The sequence below is a fragment of the Aspergillus saccharolyticus genome (assembly GCF_003184585.1).
Source record: "Aspergillus saccharolyticus JOP 1030-1 unplaced genomic scaffold BP01scaffold_11, whole genome shotgun sequence".
Taxonomy (NCBI): Eukaryota; Fungi; Ascomycota; class Eurotiomycetes; order Eurotiales; family Aspergillaceae; genus Aspergillus; species Aspergillus saccharolyticus.
In genome coordinates this window covers 862,438-881,220 of record NW_020290621.1, presented here as the reverse complement: position 1 = coordinate 881,220, position 18,783 = coordinate 862,438, and the positions used below count along the sequence as shown (strand labels likewise).

Sequence of the window (18,783 nt, the reverse complement as noted above, 5' to 3'; positions counted from 1 at the left end):
GCAGAGCCAGAAGCAGAGCCAGAAGCAGAGCCAGAAGCAGAGCCAGAAGCAGAGCCAGAAGCAGAGCCAGAAGCAGAGCCAGAAGCAGAGCCAGAGACAGAGCTAGAAGCAGAGCCAGAGGCAGAGGTAGATCCCGAACCAACAAGCTTAGAGCCGGTAGCAGAAGCATAAGAGGAAGAAGCAGTGGCAGTCGAGGTGGCGTTGGTGGAGTTCTTGCAGGACAGATCAAACAGGGCAGTGGTGCTCAGGGTGCTACCGACGATACCGAAGCTAGGGTTCGGGGTGACGGAAGAGCTGGCGTCCTGCTGGATGTACCACCAGGTGTTAGTCGCACCGAACAGAGGGCAACCAACCTCATCCCAGTAGATCTTGGCGTTGGCGACACTGGCCACAGCGTCACCCTCGTTGTCACCGCTGACGGGCCATCCAGTCTCAGTGATCCAGACCTCCTTGCTGCCAGCCACCGCCTTGGTCTTCTCGACAGACTCGTCGAAGAGCGTCTTGGCGTTGCTGATGCCGTTCTCGAAGGTGGACTGCCAGAAGGGATAGCCATCGAAACCGAGCCAGTCGACCGCCTCAATGACGGCCGAGTTGGAGCTGTTGGTCCAGGAGTCCCAGGTGTCGACGTGGCCGACAGGCACACTCGCCAGGACGGTGCCAGCGATCACCTCGCGCACCTCTTTGATGTACTCGACGAGCTCGTCGGGGTTGACACCGACTCCGGCCGAGGCCTCGACTCCCTCGACGGAATTGCGGTAGAGATCCTCACTGCCGACGGAGATACCGACGACCAGCTTGGCGAAGTCGTCGCCGTACTGGGAGATGGCGGCCTTGAGGGCGGTGATCTCGTTGGCCATGTCTCCGCCAGAGGCCCAGAGACCCAGCAGCAGCTCCGTATCGGTGGCGATGGCGGCGGGGATGGCGGAGATGACGTCGCTGGTGCTGTAGGCCTGGATCATCGTGTAGAGACGGGCGCTGGTGAAGCCGCCATCGGTGCCCACCAGGTTCTTCGCGTTGGTGAACTGTTCCTCAAAGTCGGCCTGGAACATGGAGCTGTCGTCAGGCTTCGTGCTGCCGTAGTTGAAACCCTGGGAGACAGCCTCGGCCGAGGCCGCCGCGAGGGCGAGGGCAGCCAACGTGTAGTGCATAGTGGTTTGGATGAGAGATTGACGCGGGTGGGAACAGTTTAGCAAGTAAGTTTGAGGTCTTAAAGAGTGATGTATGCAAGAACGGGAATGAAAAGAATGACAGTCCACGTTCAACGAGAAAAAAGAGAGAGAGAGAGAATGGGGGATGGAGAGAGAAGATGGAAGAACAGCACCACGAAAGAAGGGCAGAACAAGGCAGATAAAAAAGAAACGGCGGGCGGGCGGGAGGCGTGACTTGCCGTGAATTGAATGAAGATGGGGGTCCCTTTGGGTCTGGTCTAGAACTGCGTAAGTCACCCCCAGCAGCGCATTGGAGGAAGCCCTAAACTGGGAGTAGTTCAAAGTTCCACCCGCAACGGGGCCCATCCACACCCAATGAGGGATTAATGGTGCCTGTGGGCAAATTTGGCCCTGGAATCTTCAATTCAAGTCAGTGGAGCAGTGGATTTAGTGTCTGAACCAATCTGACAAGTCTTCCCCCCCCGTGGAGCCCACCAACCGCAAATGAGGGATGTCACTGGCGGAGATGACGATTGCTGTGTGCTGTGCTGGTGGTGTGCTTGTACTCCGTACTCTGCTTTTGCTTACTGCTGCCTCCTCCTCCTCCTCCTGCTGCTGCTGCCTCACTGCCGCTCTGCCCAGTTCTATTGTCTCCCCTGCCCCTGATCACTCCCCAATTCAAATGCAAATGCTTTAATTAACCATAGCACCTAACTATAGCACCCGAATTCCACTGCAATTCCCAATCTCCAGGGGGTTCTGCGTCTATTCTTCATCTTCTCGAATTTGCCCCCCTGACCACACACACACACACACCTTTCCTCCTGTAAATGTCACTGTCAGCAACAGCCCTCTGCACCAAATTCTTATTACAGACAAAAAAAAATCTGCAGGTACCGTCGACGCATTCACTGTAGTTAGTCCGATCTAATTCTGGAACACAACCCAACAAAGCCAACCTCCCCTCCTCCACCGACGATCGTTCCCTTCAGCTGAGACCGAGGGAGTCTTACCGTAGTTACTCGTCTGCGAATCTCTCTCTCCCTTGACCTTGAATTTGATGAATCACTAGTCCACTAGTTACGGCCATGCATTGACGTCAATGCTCTGGGATGGAAGATGTATCGTGCATCTCCTTTTCCATTCATGCCTCGCGTCGCATACGGAGTAGTCAAGTTACCTCTGACTCTGTCTCATGGATGACTGAGTACTGTCGACATACTTCATACTCCTCAAAGTTGAAATATTGTTTTTTTTTTCAAAGAAAGTGGAAGAGAGGAGAGTAGTGTGAGAGGAGGGGGGGACAAAGTGGATGCATGCTACTACGGAGTGTAGTGGAAGGGTAACAAGGTCAGCAGCCCTAGACCAGTCCCAGCGGTGTTGAATCTAGCACCTGTAAGTCACCTTACCGCTTTAGGAATGGGAGGGAAGAGAAAAAGGAAGAGGGGTGGAAAGTGTGGAAGTTCGGACAGAACTGAATAGACTGAGGAGAGACTCAGACACAGAGAGAAAGACTGATTCACGGTCTTGGGAATAATACGTGCCTGCTAACTCCGTTCAAGGACCCATATCAGATCCAATAATAAGCTGGGTTTAGCGTCACATTGCAACCGTCATGGTGTGCCGTCCAGATTTAATTCCTCTTTTTTTTTTTTTTTATTCTTTTGAAACCTTTTCTCAAATGGTCTGCTTCCGCAACAGAGTACGGAGTATACCATGTACGCTTATTCGTCCACTCTTACTATGAGTACGATATTAGACATTCGAGACGCTCTTTCTGTGGAGAAAAGCAAAAATGGAGCATCAATTCAAGCAATCCCAGGAGACATTAAGAGCACAGCCGAGAAGAATCGAATCAAAAATCATCTTAAAAAACACAACACAAGCAAATGACTTGCCTATCGACCACGCACCTCAAGGAGAGAAGGGGTATGGTGTGTGTGTGTGTGTGTGTGTGTGGCATTGCTCAGCAGCCCCGGGAGGCACGGGAGAAAATTGGACGAAGGGAGGTTTGTGCACGCTGCGAATGTGGTTGATCGCCAGTTCTAGTTCAACCAGACGGAAGGCAGAGGAATGGGGAAAACAAGTCCAGGTACGGAAAAGTACGGCATTTCGGGCTTTCAGACGAGAGAAAGTGGTGAGTTGGTAAGGACATCGTGGTAATGATCATACCAGTGTTACCACATAATTGCTCATTAGGCTCTGTACGGGATCATGCCTACGACACAGTAGCCTACGGAGTACCAGATGTGCTTTGGGGGCCATCGGTCCCAAGCTGGAGCACGGCACCACCGTCTGCACCACTCCCTACTATTTACGGTAATCGACTGGGAACGGGGCAAGAAAGGGAACGAACAGGGAGACACAGAAGAGGGAGAGGCGGGGGCATGGATGGAAATATGGATCGCTGCGTATGGAAGCTGTAAGAGGCCTCAGTGGCACTCACATTCAAACCACCTAACTCTCTCGGGTCGAAGGTTTACACTTTTGCCTATCCTACCGACCGTCTGCAATTGAAGATGGAGTCATCACAATAACTATGGGTAGGGAGTGACACTGGGACAAGTTGAACAGTGGGCTGGCAGTGGCCACACACTAACAAATTGGTACCTACCTACATGGTTCAGATGGTTAGTCAGAGATTGAAGGAGCCTCCGGCCGGGTCCAGTAACAATCCTAAAATCACTATCATTTCCTGTCGATGCGATTTGATTAGCCTGGTAGCTTCTGGCACAGTCACTTTTGCTCGGCAAGGTGTTCTCCTTCAGTGCTTAGTAGGAGTAAGTTAGCGATGGCAAGGGTACCAGTGGCCGGTACTGGAGGGGAGTCAGCTTATGGATCACGGTCTAATTGGACGGTTGTCATGGGGAAAGAAAAAGTCGAAGAGGTAAGGACGGTAAGTATGAGCGGTGTTGTGTCAGGTATGGAACTGGTCCGCAAAGGCTGTGCAGTATGAAATGATCCTTGGCGGTTGGACAGTGGTCCGCCCACTAACTGCAAGTGGTCAAGCGTTACCTTCTGCGCGAAGAAAGGAACTCTCAACTGGTATCAGTAATACTACGCACAAAGTACGGAGTACGAAGTAGGGAGAAGGGGTTTCCAGCATCCAGGCTGAGGTAACTTCAAGGTTTTTGCGATCCCCATTACCACTTACAGACAAACACACAGGCAGCAGATGGTCGAAAATACCCGAAACTGTTGGAGCTTCAACTAAGGCTAAGGCAAGCCAGCAGAGAAACTTTGACTGACCGGCAAATTCTTCATCGGGTTCTGATCCACCTTGGGAGGGGGGTTGTAAAAAGTGTGAGAGCAGTAAAGGGCCAAGACACGAGATGTGCGTATGTAGCCATGATGTAGCTACTGTATGTAAGGTATTTTGTCTCTGTAACTGGGCTGGGTTCGAGGCCTCTGGATTGCACTACACAGTGCTCCGTACCCGTAGGTTATGGACGGCGGGAGTGAATGGGTACGATACTTTGCAAAAGTGCATCATTCCCAGCAACCAGCAGCGAAGCGTAAACGAAACGAGGGACCAATCACCCGACTGCACACCTACTAGATTGACGACTCCAAATGATGATGAACAGTCCAATCGGTGGGGTGATTCGACTCGCATCCAGTTTTCTTTTTGGCGCAAGTCAAGGCCCAAAAAGTTGACTGGACTGCCTTGTGTAAATTTACTACTACTATTACTCCTACTACTACTACTACTACTACTACTACTACTACTACTACTACTACTACTACTACTACTACTACTACTACTACTACTACTACTCACACTAGTAGTAGGCCAAGCCGTGGGTGAAGTACTCCGTAGAGCCTTGTGAATTGAGAAGGCTATTGAGGGCCGGTGATACTTACCTATCTAGATCAGGTAATTTGTAGGCTAGGGCTCAGACAGGAGCAGCCGCAGTAGCACTGAGAAGTGAGATGGAAGCAATGATTTAGCAGCATAAGCGCCAACCTCTCTCCCATTGTGCTCTTGTGACCGACCGGGGCGATTACCACGACGATGAGACTCAAATGGAGGGCCGTGGGGCCAATTGGCTCTGCTTCAAGTCCAGTTGGCCGACCTGCGTCGCAGTCCATTATGCTAGATAGGTAGACCTCCAGCCCAGACCACCGACATGATGACTACCTCAGGTGGTTATGTACGATCATATCCACATTTAACCCGCCCCAACCAATCCCCAGCATCCACCCTGTCGTTATTGTGCTCAGTTCAAGGGCTACTACTCTCATTCATACCTCGTCTGCTGGCGAATGTCTCTCTATCTTTGTCTCTCCCAAATCCCCTCCTTCTCATCTTCCTTCCCTTCCCTCTCCAGCTCAACCGTCACTCCGCCCCGTCGTAATCTTCCGTCCATCCTTATTCGGTCGGAACCAAAGAAAGAAACCTCCGATCCTGCGCTTGGGTTGGGAAGCCGGAAGATTCGATCCCAAAAAAGGAAAAGGAAAAGGAAAAAAAGTTCTGAATAAAGTGCACCTGATCTGGTCCAATTTTATTGTGTTTCCGCCACTGGTGTGGTGATTTTTCCGGGTCGTGCTGGCCATGAAATCGACTTGCAGGCCAGGACGGGTGTCGAAAAGGAGAAAACCCACATTTGATACCACAGCGTATACACCTTTCAGAGGCGCAGGGCGGCGGCTATCGGGTCCGGGTTCCCTGTCAGCTGCTCGTGGATTTCTTTTTTAAACAGTCCGGAAGAGTTATTGTTGTCGTATTCAAGGAGCAGATAGATTTTGATTGTGGTCAGGACTCGTTTTAAGCCCAAAAAGGGAAAACTGGTCTTTCCATGGATCGGGGGGAAGGGATGTCATCCGTAGTGTTGTTTTTTTTTGTTCTTTTATTTTTTCCTTCGAGGCAGGCGTCAGTGCTAACATCAAAGCGGCCGCAGGCCTAAAACTGAACAATAAGAAGAGATAACTTAGTGGATTTGCGCTTGGTCCAAGACACCTGGAAGGTTCCCATCACCATCTTCACTCAATCTCCTACGGAGTATACTCAAGCTGTTCCTAGCATTAGGTGCGAGTAAAAATTACGCTAGACCCAGCACGGTTGGAAAGTACTTTACTTGGTTTACTGGGCTCCTGCTGGCGCGCGACCCGTGAAATGGAGGAGAAGTCGGATTGGACTGGACTACGGTAGTTAACTGACCTTCCCGTTACACAGACGCGTCGCGCAGCCTTCTTCCTGTTCTCCATCAATAAATTACCTAGTTGTTGACTTACAAACAGGGTGACGAATGCCGATGATCATATCTGTTCTTCCCTCTTCGAGTCGTTCATCATCCATTGTATGCAATCTCGGATTGAACATTGAATGACATACAGTCAACAGTCTCTTTGTCAATCGATCGGCCCAGCAATAATGATCATGATGTTTGGATCAGTCATAGATAGATCATGTCACTAATGGTGGTCATTCAGCATGCCGCCCCCCCCTTCTTTCCAGACTTTATCATTACTACTTCTATTCAATAATGGTTGCAAAAGCAATACGCCATTATTCTTCTGCTGGCTGCCTCGAGCCGGATCAAACTCGGCACGCGTTTTTGTGGGCTGTCAGTAGACTTTGGGGACTGGAATATCATGCCGCTGTGATGTTTTATGATTTCATATACTTCACTCCGGACCGGAGAGTCCTGACGGGCTGCGGAGGGTTTTAGCTTTTCATGTCTCATCGCGGTTCATTTTCCGGACGCATCTCGAGAATGTCCGCCTTCGGAAACACCGGTGGTCTCTTCTGTCCCTCTGTCTGTATACCGACGGGGGAGGCCTGTTCGTCATCTTAGATGAATGGTAGTGTTGCCCGCCGAGGAAGAAACGATCAAGTCTGGTCGGAGGCTTGCCATTTTCTAACTTCAGCCCCGAGAGTCTTGGGGTCCTTTAGCGATGGTGGACTTCTAGTAGTAATAGCATAACTAGCGTAACAATCGTTTTCAAACCTAGGGAGCGCATGGATGTGATTGAGTTCGTAGTTCAACGATGTGCAGTCCAACAATCCGGTTGGACTTCCTTCCCTGTCCTTAGTAAGTAGGGACTAGGGCTTTAGTCTCAACCGTTCAGGGGGGAAAAAGGAGATGAGGGGTGGTGAGAGGTGAAATGGGATTCTGACTGCAAATCTGATAGTTCCGGGCATGGCGTTATAGACTGTGTGTGCATTTAATGTAGTTCCAATATTGAGGGGAAGATCGAATTTGAGCCCATCCAAAAAACCGACCTAACTCGCTGCTCGGAATTCATCCAGCCTGTGACTTCAGATGCGCTTTCATTGTTTTGCCCTGCCCGCCTATCTGCCAGCCATCCAACCATTCGGCCAACCTCTGCCCCCCAGCGCCCCCTTGACAATGAATTAATCAATGAATGGGGACAAATGGAGTGCGAAGTTGAGGCAGCCCTCCACCTCCACCTCCATCCACCTCCACAGGAACCCTCAGCTTGGGTGATTAGGCAATGTGACCGGCATACCTTGCTAGTTTTGTGCCGTGCTGTGTGGACTCAATGCCTGACTGATGGACCTACGACTAACTATACCAGTATACTTGCAGCCCTGCAACTCAAGAACGAATGCCCTCTCGGTTTCCGCCTACTAAATTCAGTACTGACTTCGTACTCCATCTAAACTACCCCTGTTGGTGGGCCACATAGCCCAGGATCCTTCGCTTCTCTTTTGCTTTTCCGAAATTACAAGATTGATCAGAAGCCAGCGGCGGTGATAGGATGCACATACACAGTAGGCCGTAGGTATTATAGCCCTTTCTTTCGGTCGGGCAAGATCTGGTGAGATAAATATCGATTCCTCTGTACCAGATTGTATATTGCATTCATCCTTCCAGACTAGGATGTGTGAGCGTTGAACGACCGACGGTCAAGCAGAGCCGACCAGGTGGGAATGCGACTTCGGTTGCCTCGTATTTACTCAATTCGTACAGTACCTGCAAAGCGCAAAGGGTAAAGCAAAATGCAAAGGCAGCGAGCGGTGACTCGTCCAAAAGCATAGCATTGTCTCCTCCTCGTCATCATCATCCATAACATCATCATCTGGAGATCGGCTGGTGAAGGATTAGCAATGATACTGAGTAATCAGATGAAGTTCTCTTTGAAAGATTGGATCGAGGTGCTTCTTTTGGAGAGACGGCGACCGTCGTCGAGATTAGACGCCACCCAAAAATGCCGATGGATACCTTCCTTTCATCTCATTCATCTCAATTATTCATTTATTCATTCATTCATTCATTCCTGAGGCCGACGTGGTGTCGCTCTCCCTTATCCCTATTGGGGCAGCTGCTGCCGGTTGGTCGACTGCGACCCGTATCGATCCGGTATTGGGAATACCCTTGACCCAAGTCAGGATACTCAGGATTCAGATCATTTTTTCGGAACCTTGGCACTTGCATACGGGAGACTCTACGTCTTGCCTTGCTCATTGGTGGTATGGACTAGATGGGGACTCTCTTCGACTGGACCTCAAACAAATCAGGGCGGTGCGGTCACATAAGTATTACCTGATTACCGAACAGCGTACCATTCAGACAGCACGCAACAACAATCGCAGCAGCAAAGCAGCAGTAAAAGCAGCACTATGGAGCAACTTAGCTGTCGTTCCACCGACTGTTGAAGTGGAGCGTGCGTGTACCATTTGCCTAGTTACTCCGTAGGAATACGGAGACTATATCTGGCTCAAACTTCTGCTTTCCCAGTCTCAGAAATAGTCACGATGCTATCCCCATGAGTACCCATGATACATTTCCATCCGCTTCCGCCTCCTCTCCATCATCATCATCATTACCATTGTCATCATGCCCACTCAAGACCGAATGATGATGCTGATGACTCCGTGGGGTCTCACTTTACCACGCCTTCGTCCAAATTCGCGCCCAGAGTTCAAAAACTGGGGCTGGGGCGCATCCTTGGGTTATCAACTTGTTGGGTCACTCGGGCGCAGCAGCGGCGAGGAGCGGCGGGCACGGCAACATATCTGCTAAGTTAGTTGAAGCCTACATCCACAACGCTGTAATCTGTATAGCAGACCACCGGTCTAGGTGAGATGGTAACCGCCTGTGTATGCAACGATCGCAAGACGCGACCTGTTCTGTCTCCACGAGGCATGTGGTTGGTTTTTTGTCTGCTGCTGTCTTTCCGTATGGTATCCCTAACTAGACTTCCGTCCTGTCCGGTGATTGCGTGTAGCTGGATATTGGATTGTTGCTCGCTTCTCCTCGGTGTTACTGACCAACGACTCTGCCACAAGCTTTTCTTTGCTCATCTATTCATCTTTCAGGCCTTTCACTGCCTGTGCCGGTTGAACTCATTTCTCTTGCTTCCGAGCATGCCGATCTAGCCTTTTCGCCAGATCTCCCGGTCAATGATTGCTGACCGGCTCCTTCATTCTGGCTCCAACCATTAACCCTGTCCGCCCAGACCTCGTCAATAAGAACCTGACTGATCCAGGTTCGCCGGTTTTCGTCTAGCAAGGAATCTCGTCCAGACTTGATTGCTCCTGCGGTTAATCTACGCTACGCGCAATGGCTGAGGACCAAGCACCTTGAGTGAGATTAACCATGATTCCACGTAGGAATGAATCAAGCCCATCCTTGATTTCATTGCTCACGCAACAAGCTGGTCCCCTTCAGCTACCTTGGCGGATGCAGCTTGTAATCACTCGAAGACCCAATCATTAGCTAGAGACGTTGGCTTGCCACACCAAGCCAGACCCAGAATCAGATCCGGTTGCGGCACTGGCCTCGTCTTACGATTTCCTTTTCGGCATTGTCACCGCCATCAAGTTGGCTAGTCGCGCAATGCTTTTTATGGATTTGTCTCGTCCATAATGGTCCTAGGATGTATAACTTAGAGAAGACAGTGGATTACTGTGTACCTTTGCGGTGGATCGGAAAAGGTTTTCAGTCGAACGTTCATGTATTCGTCGCACTCGACTAGCGTGGATTGAGTGGCCGTTTCTTGCTAACTCTTGCTACCTGCTGCCTCGGTATTCTATGTCCCTCAGCAGCAAATGAGCGAAGCGTTACCTCTACCTACCTTGCTCGACGCGACACTAACTTAGTCCCTTGGATACTTCAAATCAGCTCGCGCGCATATGCTTCAATCAATCGGTATCACATGACTGCGGTTCCAACTGGTTTTTACCGACCGCAGGGGAAGGAAAACCCCGTTAACTACGGAGTATAACTAAACCTGCTCCTCCGCCTTGGAACAGACGAGCCAAGTACGAAGTAACCTACTAAGTATATAACCCACCAACTAAGTATAGTTCCACTCCGTGATTCAGAGGACGTTCAAGCAGGCAATCCGCACGGAGATGATCAGTTAGATGGTTTTTGTGGAAAACAGCTGGTGAACCCCTCGAGCAGTCATCATCCAAAGCCCTGTCATACCACGAACATAACCGTGTAGCCTAATCCTCGAGCCAGCCCGGTGGACAAACTGAGCAGTTATTGTTCACGAACCCCTACTGACAGCATATGCTCTCTCTCTCCACCCCTCTTTCCTGTCTCTAGGGAGTAAATGTGTTGTATCTCACGTGCGACCGAAGGCGAAGAAGGCGAAGCAGGTGGGACGTTTGCCGTCACAGCATGAGATTTGTACCTCTAGTACTCCTGTACGGAGTAGGCATTTGACGGTCATCTCACTCGGTGCACCCTTTTAACTTACTACTCTTTTATTCCTGTCTCTCTCTTCGCTGACTCTTCGCTCTCAGTGGTAAGCTAGATCGACGCAGCGGTCACCGGTCGATGCTCCTCCCGCCTGTGCCTGTGTGACTTGGCTACGTCTTCTCTGTAGTATTTGACGCTGCCTTTTGTGCTTCAAAATACTTGGATCATGATGATGATGTTGTTGTTGTTGTCGTCGTCGTCGCAGATACACTTGTGTGTTGGTATGGAACTACCGTACTCATATCTATCCGGTCGGCAAGGGCAGGCAGGCCTACCTGAGAGATCACTGGGAAAGCCTCACTCAACCGAGAAGACATGTAGAGCATCGCGCCCTAGCATACGGAGTATAGGAATCTAGAATCGAAACCTTGAGAGCAGGAGCACGGGGAGGGTCCATGTCATCCCCAGCTATCGGTTGCCCCATCTCCCCCTTCCTTTCCTCGTCCCGTCTTCTTATCGGTGCGCACGGTCACGATGATCGCATTACCGAGGGGTTCAGTATCAAAGATGGAAGGGCGCGGATTTATCAACTGTTTTGTTCATACGCAAGGAACAGAACAGAGATAGAAGAGGCGTGGCGGTGCAGCTTGTGAAGTTCGGTGGTTAACGTAGATTTTACTCTGCTGCGTGAGGGGAGGGAGGTAGGTTTTGCGTCCCTGTGCTTCCCGCCTGCCCCCCCCCCCACCAAACTCGTTACGGCACTCTGATATAAGTTATCATCTGGATGGTCAATGCCGTGTGCATTCCATGGGATGTACACAGTACAGATGTCCTTACGGGTTGATAGGCGGATTGATCCCAGGTCCTTTGGTTGTCTGGTGGGAAGGGGAAAGGTAAGGTAAACAAAACATCTTTCCATTCCTGTGGCTTGGCGGCGCTTTGAGGGCCAGGAATCAGGTAACTATGATCTGTATATGTGACTTTGCTAAGTTGATAACGTAATTCCTGGTTCAAACGCTCGTTGTTGAGCTCCCCATCGTGTATACAGAGTCTACTACTTGCAAGCCAGCATCTCATACACAACACACCATTATGACCAACTAGGTACCCATGGACAAGGTTGTGCCAGTTGGCGCGGGGTGAGCAATCGATACTGGAGAGAAACCGCACGGAGTACTCCGCCAGGGCTGGGCTGTAACGAACCCAATTCATCCCCCACCCTCCCTTGTCCTCCCTAGACTCGAGGGGATCATCAAGTCATACAAGGGAGCAGCAGAGGTTGCGGACCCCGTGGGATCATACCTCGAATATTATGCAAATCCGCAATGAGATAAGGGATGGGGAAGATCGTCGTTTTCGATTTGAGATATTGGTGTTATTTGTTTGTTTAGTGAGCTGGTCAATATTGTACATACAGTAACATCCCCAGCAACAATAACATCGTATGGGTAGGTAGGGAGTGACAACGCGGTTGCTTAGGTACTTACTGCACCAATCATAGCCTTTTTGATTGGGGTGATGTGATCCAGTGGTATGGCTAGGGAGGGGAATAGGAAACAAGGGCATTGATGTTCCGGTGGTTTGGTTCTAAACTCACTGGCAGTGTGATTCACTTCACTCGGTATTTCTATCGTCAATCCGGGTATCGTAGATGGGGAGTTGATGGAGTAGGTCGATAAGTAACCTAGTCCCTGTTGGATGGCTGTTGGACGCGAAGCTAGTAACTATCAAGTGAGCTTCCACTCTCTATCTCTCCGTGTGTTTGTCTGGCGTCATACAGATACAATCTTGCCCACCACCCATCATCCTATCACTTCTCTTAAAAGGAACAAATATGTTGAGTTCAGGCAAGACAAGATGATTCAGGCAATCCCGAGATTTGCAAAGCCGCACGAACGAACGACCATTTCTCAACGCAACGCAATGCATGAGCGAGACTGGAACAGCAGCCAGAGATCATGAGATGACCAACCAAGAACCAAAGTTTCCTCAAGCTCGGGCCTGATCTCAACATCCGTCCGGGCAAGAATCAACCCAACCCCCCTCGGCTTTCTCTTTTTGCTTTTTCTTTTCGTGAATATTCGACTGAGGTTTTTCCTTATCCTTTCCCTATTTGTTGGGCTGGGTTGAGATTTTCTTTTGCTCGTTCTGATGCTCAAATTTCATCTTTTGAACCCACTTGGCCGGCTGCATGGCTCATGTTCCAGATAAGTCGGGCCCGGTAGATGGGACAACAAACAGGAAGGACAGCCAGCTGGTTCACTGCACTGCACAGGTACAGGTACAAGGTACAGGTACAGACACAAGTACAACTACAACTACCACTTTTGTCCCTCCCCCTCCCCAAAAATGAATTGATAGATTACATCTCCACGCAGCGATCAACAGCAGACAAAGCAAACAAACAAAGAAACAGACATCCCACGTACGGCGTACTCCGTATTATCAACAACTTCCGACACATCATGTCTCACCATCAGTCCCCTCCATCCCCCTACCCCCATCTGTCTGCCCGCAGCTTGAACCAGAATTTGTGCATCTGCTTGCTGGCGTTGCTAGTTAGCTAGCTAGCTTGCCGCTCGTCAAGTTCAGGGGTGGGCTGGCTGGCTTTGTTTGTCGTCATCCTCCTCTCGTACGCGGCCAGACTATATCCGTACATAATTCCAAGTCTATCAGCTGCTTACGGAGCACATTGAAGACTGGATGGATGGCGTTTAGACCCAAGCAGATTCCTGCGCTGGGTTAACAATCTCTTCTAAGTTACCCATCTTGTTCTCGAAGAAAGGCATGCCGACCGACTTTTTCTTTCCTGCCAGGAAGGCATTTCGCTCGTCGACCCGGCCGGCCGCGCCGCCCAATCTCTTAACAACACTTCGTATATGCGGCTGCGACGGAAGTACTATACATCCTTAAGCGTCCGCGGAGCTTGGGGTCTCGCCACTGCTGCGCGGCTGTTGCTGGCTGTTGCTCTTGCTTCTCAGGTAGGTTAGATGTGAAGCAGGAATTTCCTTTTGAGCAAAGGTCAGTAACTGCATCTGGGGAGTTTTACCTCGGTATTCAGAAGCATGCCTTCTCGCCGCCTTACGGGGAAAAAGGAAAGAAGCTCGAACATTGTCTATGGCCTATGCACGCTGCACAATGCGGTTATTTTGGGGCGGGGAGAACCGAGATGTCACCGAAAACCAGAAGAGGGTAAACTTGTGACTGAAGTACGTAGGGTAAGTCGAGTAGGGGTAAGTAGGTGGTAGTTATGTACTGTACACGCAAGGTCGAACTGGTCTGCAGTTCATTTTGTGAAGTGATTCCAGGCTGCGATCTGACGCATTGGTCGGCTGTTGCGAGCTTGTCTTACGTACGAGTTAGTGGTTGCTCCTCTGTAGGCAGCACTGGTGGTTGGCTTTGCTATGCTTTGCAGTTGGGGATACGGTGGATGAGACTGAGGTATACATAGATAGTGAACAGGTTGTTGTCTGTCAACTCTGTCTCTTTCCAGATCACTCTTGTGTGTGGGATTCGAGATCACAATTCAATGTACTTGGGGAATATCGTTTGTACCCATTATATGTACTCTTCCACTGCCTATATATAGATGACTCCGAAGTAAAAGTCCCCGCAGTGTAGCCCAGGTCGCTCAAGGAAACCGATGCAGAAGTGCATGAGTATCAATCGAGCCGACTTCAAGTTATATATTGGCCTAGAGAACCGAGAAGATGAGTCCATGATCCGCAAGAATAAGACAGTGGTAACTAGTAGCTCAGAAATAGTGTATTATAGCGCAACTATCGAACCATGGAGACAGATATACCACCTACCAGAGGAAGCACTTAATTAATCCATTCCCCTACAGCGCCGTCGATTCATTCAGCAGTCCTAATCCCGATTCACCTCTCTATACTGCACCTCGTCAACAGGATTGCTTTAGTTGACACCAGAAGTTTGAAGAGATTCAACAAATAGACATCTGTCCTTAACGTTATGGCATTTCAATCCGGACAATCGAGTTGCTTTCCCAGCCACAGAAGATAGATAGAATTGGAAGACTATATTACAAGAAATGCTAGCTCCCTACCTCTCCCTATCCATAGCCAGGCTTTTACCGTGTGAAAGACCCTCTCCATCAACAGTCCGTAGAACTATATATATTTCGAGTGATCTGGCAGTTTGAGCGATAATCCATCCAGTCTTATGGGCTGATAGTGTGAGGATGGGAGATCACCCATGAGATGGGACCAAGATTATGTCTCTATGGTAAATTCGAGCAGTGCCCAGGTCAATGTCTTGCGTGACGCAATAGAATTCTCCTTCGCCGGCGAACTATTGTTGGGTTCTTTAGCACCCATAGCTATGGGTGCTCTCGTGAATCCTGGGTCGAGGGAGATAGTGGTATGTGTCTCTGATGCTGGATTGATACCAGAGCTGCGCGATCGGAAGACTCGGCTTCTTGGACGTGGGGATAACAGGCAAGTCTGGCTGGTGGTACTGTACACATAGGCCACCTTATGAAGTTGTTACGAGAGGAGAAACATCAGACAAGTTTTGCGGACTGAGTAGTGGTGGCGTGGGGCGATTTAGGACAAAGTAACTGAGTTCCATGATCAGGCGGCGTATGCTCCATAGGCCACACCTGTCAGTGAATGGACGGGTTGCTTGTTGATGTGCAGAGTCGATGTCGGTAGACAGGCAGTTCTGCAGATGGTGGTAGGTGTTTTGCCTGGAAGTCAAGATGTTGCGAGCATCTGATCTTGGGAGGCAGAAACTGCTCGTCAAGGATTCGTAGCCAGAGTCCCACGTATAAATTCCTACGAGTTTATCCTTTGGGTGACTATCAAAATGCAGATCGCACGATGGACACGATAGAAGGATATAAAACTGAGTCATAGATTGCTCATGTCGATATAGTACATACTCCATGCAGCCTCAAATCCATCATACCCGATCAACATCATATCCTTAGTAACCATATATCCCATAACGCCATAAGACCTGACCTGAACCCGGAAACGATCCATTGGCAAATCAACCCAATTTAAGATATGAAAGCAGATTCCCACCCAAACCACAAAAAGTCATAAGAAACATCAATCAGATCACAGGTGCCTACCTGCCTCTGACACTGCGCCTAATCTACCTGCTTCTCACACCCAATTCGACTCAGCAATTCCTTGCGATCGAAGCTCACAACTCCCGACGCGTTGGCTGCTCTTCGGCTTCCAGCAGTCCTGCGCTTCCACCCTGGCGACGAGGACTGCGACGGTCCGAAATCCGTCTCATGCTCCACGCAATGCGTCCCCACCACTACGCCCCCCTCCTCTTCTTCCTCCCCCTCATCATCGCTCCGAATATCATCCGCGCCAATCCCCTTCACAACCCTGATCGCAACCTTGACGATCAGCACAAACCACAGCACCGTCAGCACCTGCAGGAAACCCAATGCTCCTAAGAAGCCCCAGCGGATTGCATCGGTGTAGCAGATGGGGCCTGTGGGGTGGTAGAAGGGAGTGAAGATATGCGACCAGCCGTGTATGGGGAGAGGGGTTGTAGGTTGCTGCTGCTGCTGTTCAGTCACAGAGCCTTGCGGGTCGGACCCGAAATAACACCCCTCGGCGATTGTTTCGGGCATGTACTTCCAGATAGCCCACATGGTAGCCAAGTAGCAGACATGGCGGGCGAGGAACCACGAGAGCATGAAGAGACCGAAAAGAATGTCGCGCGCGGTGGTGTAGCCGAGGTATTTGAGGCATTTGGCCAGCTGGTTCGTTTGTGAGTTCTAGCACAAGCGTTGAGTTCCGAGAGGAGGGGGCGGGGGTTCCATGCTATAAGAACAGTAGTGTCAGGCTGACTGGGGCACACGCACAGGGAAGAAGATATCAACAACATCCATCAGAATGAGCACCAGATTGGCGACGCGAGTGAGGTGTAACGCGTAGGAGGTGGCGATCAGCACCACCGTTACCAGGTGGTGGGCCAGCATCTGCCAGTGGTCCTTGCGGCGGGCTTCGATGTTAATGACCAGGATCTGCTGCAGCCAGAACGCCCACTGGCCCAGGATGTAGACCTTGGTAAGGCCCGGGAGGTCGCGCGTAGGCCAGTCGGTGAACATCTCTCGGAGGTTGAGGAAGTATTTAGAGGTGCTGTAGATGTACTGAGGCGAATATTAGGATAAGGGAGTCGATTTCGAATGGTTGCAACGTACCAGCCCAAGCGTCCAGAAGACGGAGTAGTAGCACAGCAGCCACGCTTGTTCGGAGAATCGGGTGATGTCTTTCTGTTTCGAAATCCCCCAGCGAGTAGCTAGCGGCGCGAGGACATGCTTCATGACACCCGCGCGGAATCCCGTGAAGAGAACCACGTAGACGCTGAGAAAATATAGGTCTCCATCGCCAATCGCATATTGTTCTGTGGTAGGGTTGTATTGCGATGGTGCGAAGAATTTGGATGTGTGTTGACGTGCTCGAGGCACGAACAGGTGGATTAGGATAATGAGGACAATTAGGTTGAATGAGATTTCTGTTCACTAGTTAACGCTCTTGCCTTGCATGCTTCTTAGCCTTGATTCGATACCTCGCTCGCTTTCTGACCCGACGAGGTAGTTCCCCATCTCCGGCCTCTGGCGACTGAGGTGGACTGCAGGACACGACAAATCTCAGATCTCGGATACCACATACCAATTTGATGATCGAGCAGCCAGCTGACCAAACTCTTCGTTTGACAATGAGGCTTCTGTTTGACTCTTCTTACGGAGACATCTTTGCTAGGAAATGGCGGCGTGAAATGTGGAAGAGGTATGACTGAGTTGCCATTCTCTGGAGGAGGGGACACATCGGGAGCCATTGTCGAAGGCATATGTCCAGGGACCCCCCGGGCAATGTGGAATCCGCTCAATGATCAATAGGTGCAACGAATGCAAGCCAGACTAGCTGAGAGGTTGCAATCTGTGGATGCACGAACTGCTCTCAACGTAGGAGGGGGGCACAGTAGTGATGTTTATTTTTCTCATGGGACTTTTTGTGGAGGGGGAGCTCAAGCTGTTCCGCTGAATCCAGGAACAAGTCAGGATATCGACATCAACATTCAGCACGTGATCTTCGTAAGTCGTCTTTCTCTTTATCTTATTGTCCTTGTTGTGGTTGCTGTTGCTATGAAGTAAGGTAGTCCCAGGGAAACTACAAGGCAAGGGATCCACCGATTAGAGTAACGTGACCCACATAGTCAGATCCAGTCCCCGGCCGAGTCAATCACACTAAAATACTCCGCATGCAGACACTAGTTATGACAGATAGATAACGAGATAGTATCCTTCTCCTCGTCATTTGACAGCAGAGGCAGACACTCTGCGGCATCTACCACAGGGAGTAAGGCATCTGATCTACTCAATGCACTGTTTCTACTGTATGTACATCTCAGGATTTCATATGACCCCGAAAGTGCATGGATTACTAAGCATCCTCAGTCCCCACATCCATGCTTCATGATGGTTTCAATTCTTGACATCGACATCTGGACGGCGATCATCATAGTGATAACCATAGTCCTCGCCAGCGTCACGCTCTACCGAGCTAAAGGGCGTGCCTACTGTATGTGAGCAAGGTTTCCCCAAAGCAACACCAAGCCAGCAACAGCGGGCGCAATGCTTGGCTGTATAATTACCCGATGCAAGAGAAAGACGAGAGCAATATCTCCTTCTGCTGTCCATCGACCCTCGCACTAATGCCATATGGTCTACTCTAGTTTCGTCACCAGCAGTAGATGCAGATGCACGAGCAAGGCCTAAGAAAAGCTCGCGAACCGAACCCACTCTCCTGAGCCTTGAGGTTCGATAAGCAGGTTTTGACTAGCCTAGCCCTACCTGTCACACTGAAGAGGGGCTTGGCTCTTTCTAAGCCCTCCTTAGGCAGCGGTTCCTCATCAATAACTCTATCGCGCGACTTGGAGAACAAGACAGCTTTGCGTAGCTGTCTGACCCAGCCAGCCAGCCAACCACAGCATCCAAGTACAGCAGTACTTGCCTCTCGCTG

At 50.2% G+C, this 18,783-nt stretch overlaps 4 protein-coding genes across 4 annotated transcripts in view; all 4 read right to left on the bottom strand.

Moving 5' to 3' along the window:
* The window catches only part of bgt2 (GPI-anchored beta-1,3-endoglucanase EglC), a gene marked incomplete at both ends in the record, with an annotated part of 1,781 nt that extends 633 nt beyond the window's left edge, over positions 1-1,148 (bottom strand). The window contains one exon of the mRNA XM_025577345.1: positions 144-1,148. Coding sequence (XP_025432359.1) covers positions 144-1,148 — 1,005 coding nt within the window. The remainder of the gene's footprint in view (positions 1-143) is intronic.
* Positions 1,149-6,173: 5,025 nt separating this feature from the next.
* BP01DRAFT_391191 (uncharacterized protein) lies at positions 6,174-7,119 on the bottom strand. Its single transcript, XM_025578060.1, has 2 exons — positions 6,384-7,119; positions 6,174-6,286 (listed from the first exon to the last, which is right to left on the bottom strand). Exon 1 carries the CDS (start codon positions 6,833-6,835, stop codon positions 6,629-6,631), a length of 207 nt encoding a protein of 68 aa, XP_025432358.1. The 5' UTR covers positions 6,836-7,119; the 3' UTR covers positions 6,174-6,286; positions 6,384-6,628.
* Positions 7,120-11,270: 4,151 nt separating this feature from the next.
* Positions 11,271-12,112, bottom strand: BP01DRAFT_30299 (uncharacterized protein). The gene is made up of 2 exons (XM_025572097.1): positions 11,606-12,112; positions 11,271-11,531 (listed from the first exon to the last, which is right to left on the bottom strand). Exons 1-2 carry the CDS (start codon positions 11,978-11,980, stop codon positions 11,355-11,357), a joined length of 552 nt encoding a protein of 183 aa, XP_025432357.1. The 5' UTR covers positions 11,981-12,112; the 3' UTR covers positions 11,271-11,354.
* A 3,568-nt stretch (positions 12,113-15,680) lies between these two features.
* On the bottom strand, positions 15,681-17,897 carry BP01DRAFT_338965 (TLC domain-containing protein). The gene is made up of 4 exons (XM_025573343.1): positions 17,434-17,897; positions 16,962-17,275; positions 16,623-16,910; positions 15,681-16,517 (listed from the first exon to the last, which is right to left on the bottom strand). Exons 1-4 carry the CDS (start codon positions 17,609-17,611, stop codon positions 15,888-15,890), a joined length of 1,410 nt encoding a protein of 469 aa, XP_025432356.1. The 5' UTR covers positions 17,612-17,897; the 3' UTR covers positions 15,681-15,887.
* Positions 17,898-18,783: the final 886 nt, after the last annotated feature.

Bases quoted from the DNA above. Each gene is read 5' to 3' on its own strand.
- BP01DRAFT_391191 (XM_025578060.1), bottom strand. From the start codon at position 6,835: ATGAGACATGAAAAGCTAAAACCCTCCGCAGCCCGTCAGGACTCTCCG.
- BP01DRAFT_30299 (XM_025572097.1), bottom strand. From the start codon at position 11,980: ATGAATTGGGTTCGTTACAGCCCAGCCCTGGCGGAGTACTCCGTGCGG. The intron at 11,532-11,605 runs GTAAGGACATCT...AACTTATATCAG, and splicing joins ATCAATCCGCCTATCAACCC to AGTGCCGTAACGAGTTTGGT.
- BP01DRAFT_338965 (XM_025573343.1), bottom strand. From the start codon at position 17,611: ATGCCTTCGACAATGGCTCCCGATGTGTCCCCTCCTCCAGAGAATGGC. The intron at 16,911-16,961 runs GTACGTTGCAAC...TATTCGCCTCAG, and splicing joins TCTTCTGGACGCTTGGGCTG to TACATCTACAGCACCTCTAA. The intron at 16,518-16,622 runs GTGCGTGTGCCC...CAAACGAACCAG, and splicing joins TTGTTGATATCTTCTTCCCT to CTGGCCAAATGCCTCAAATA.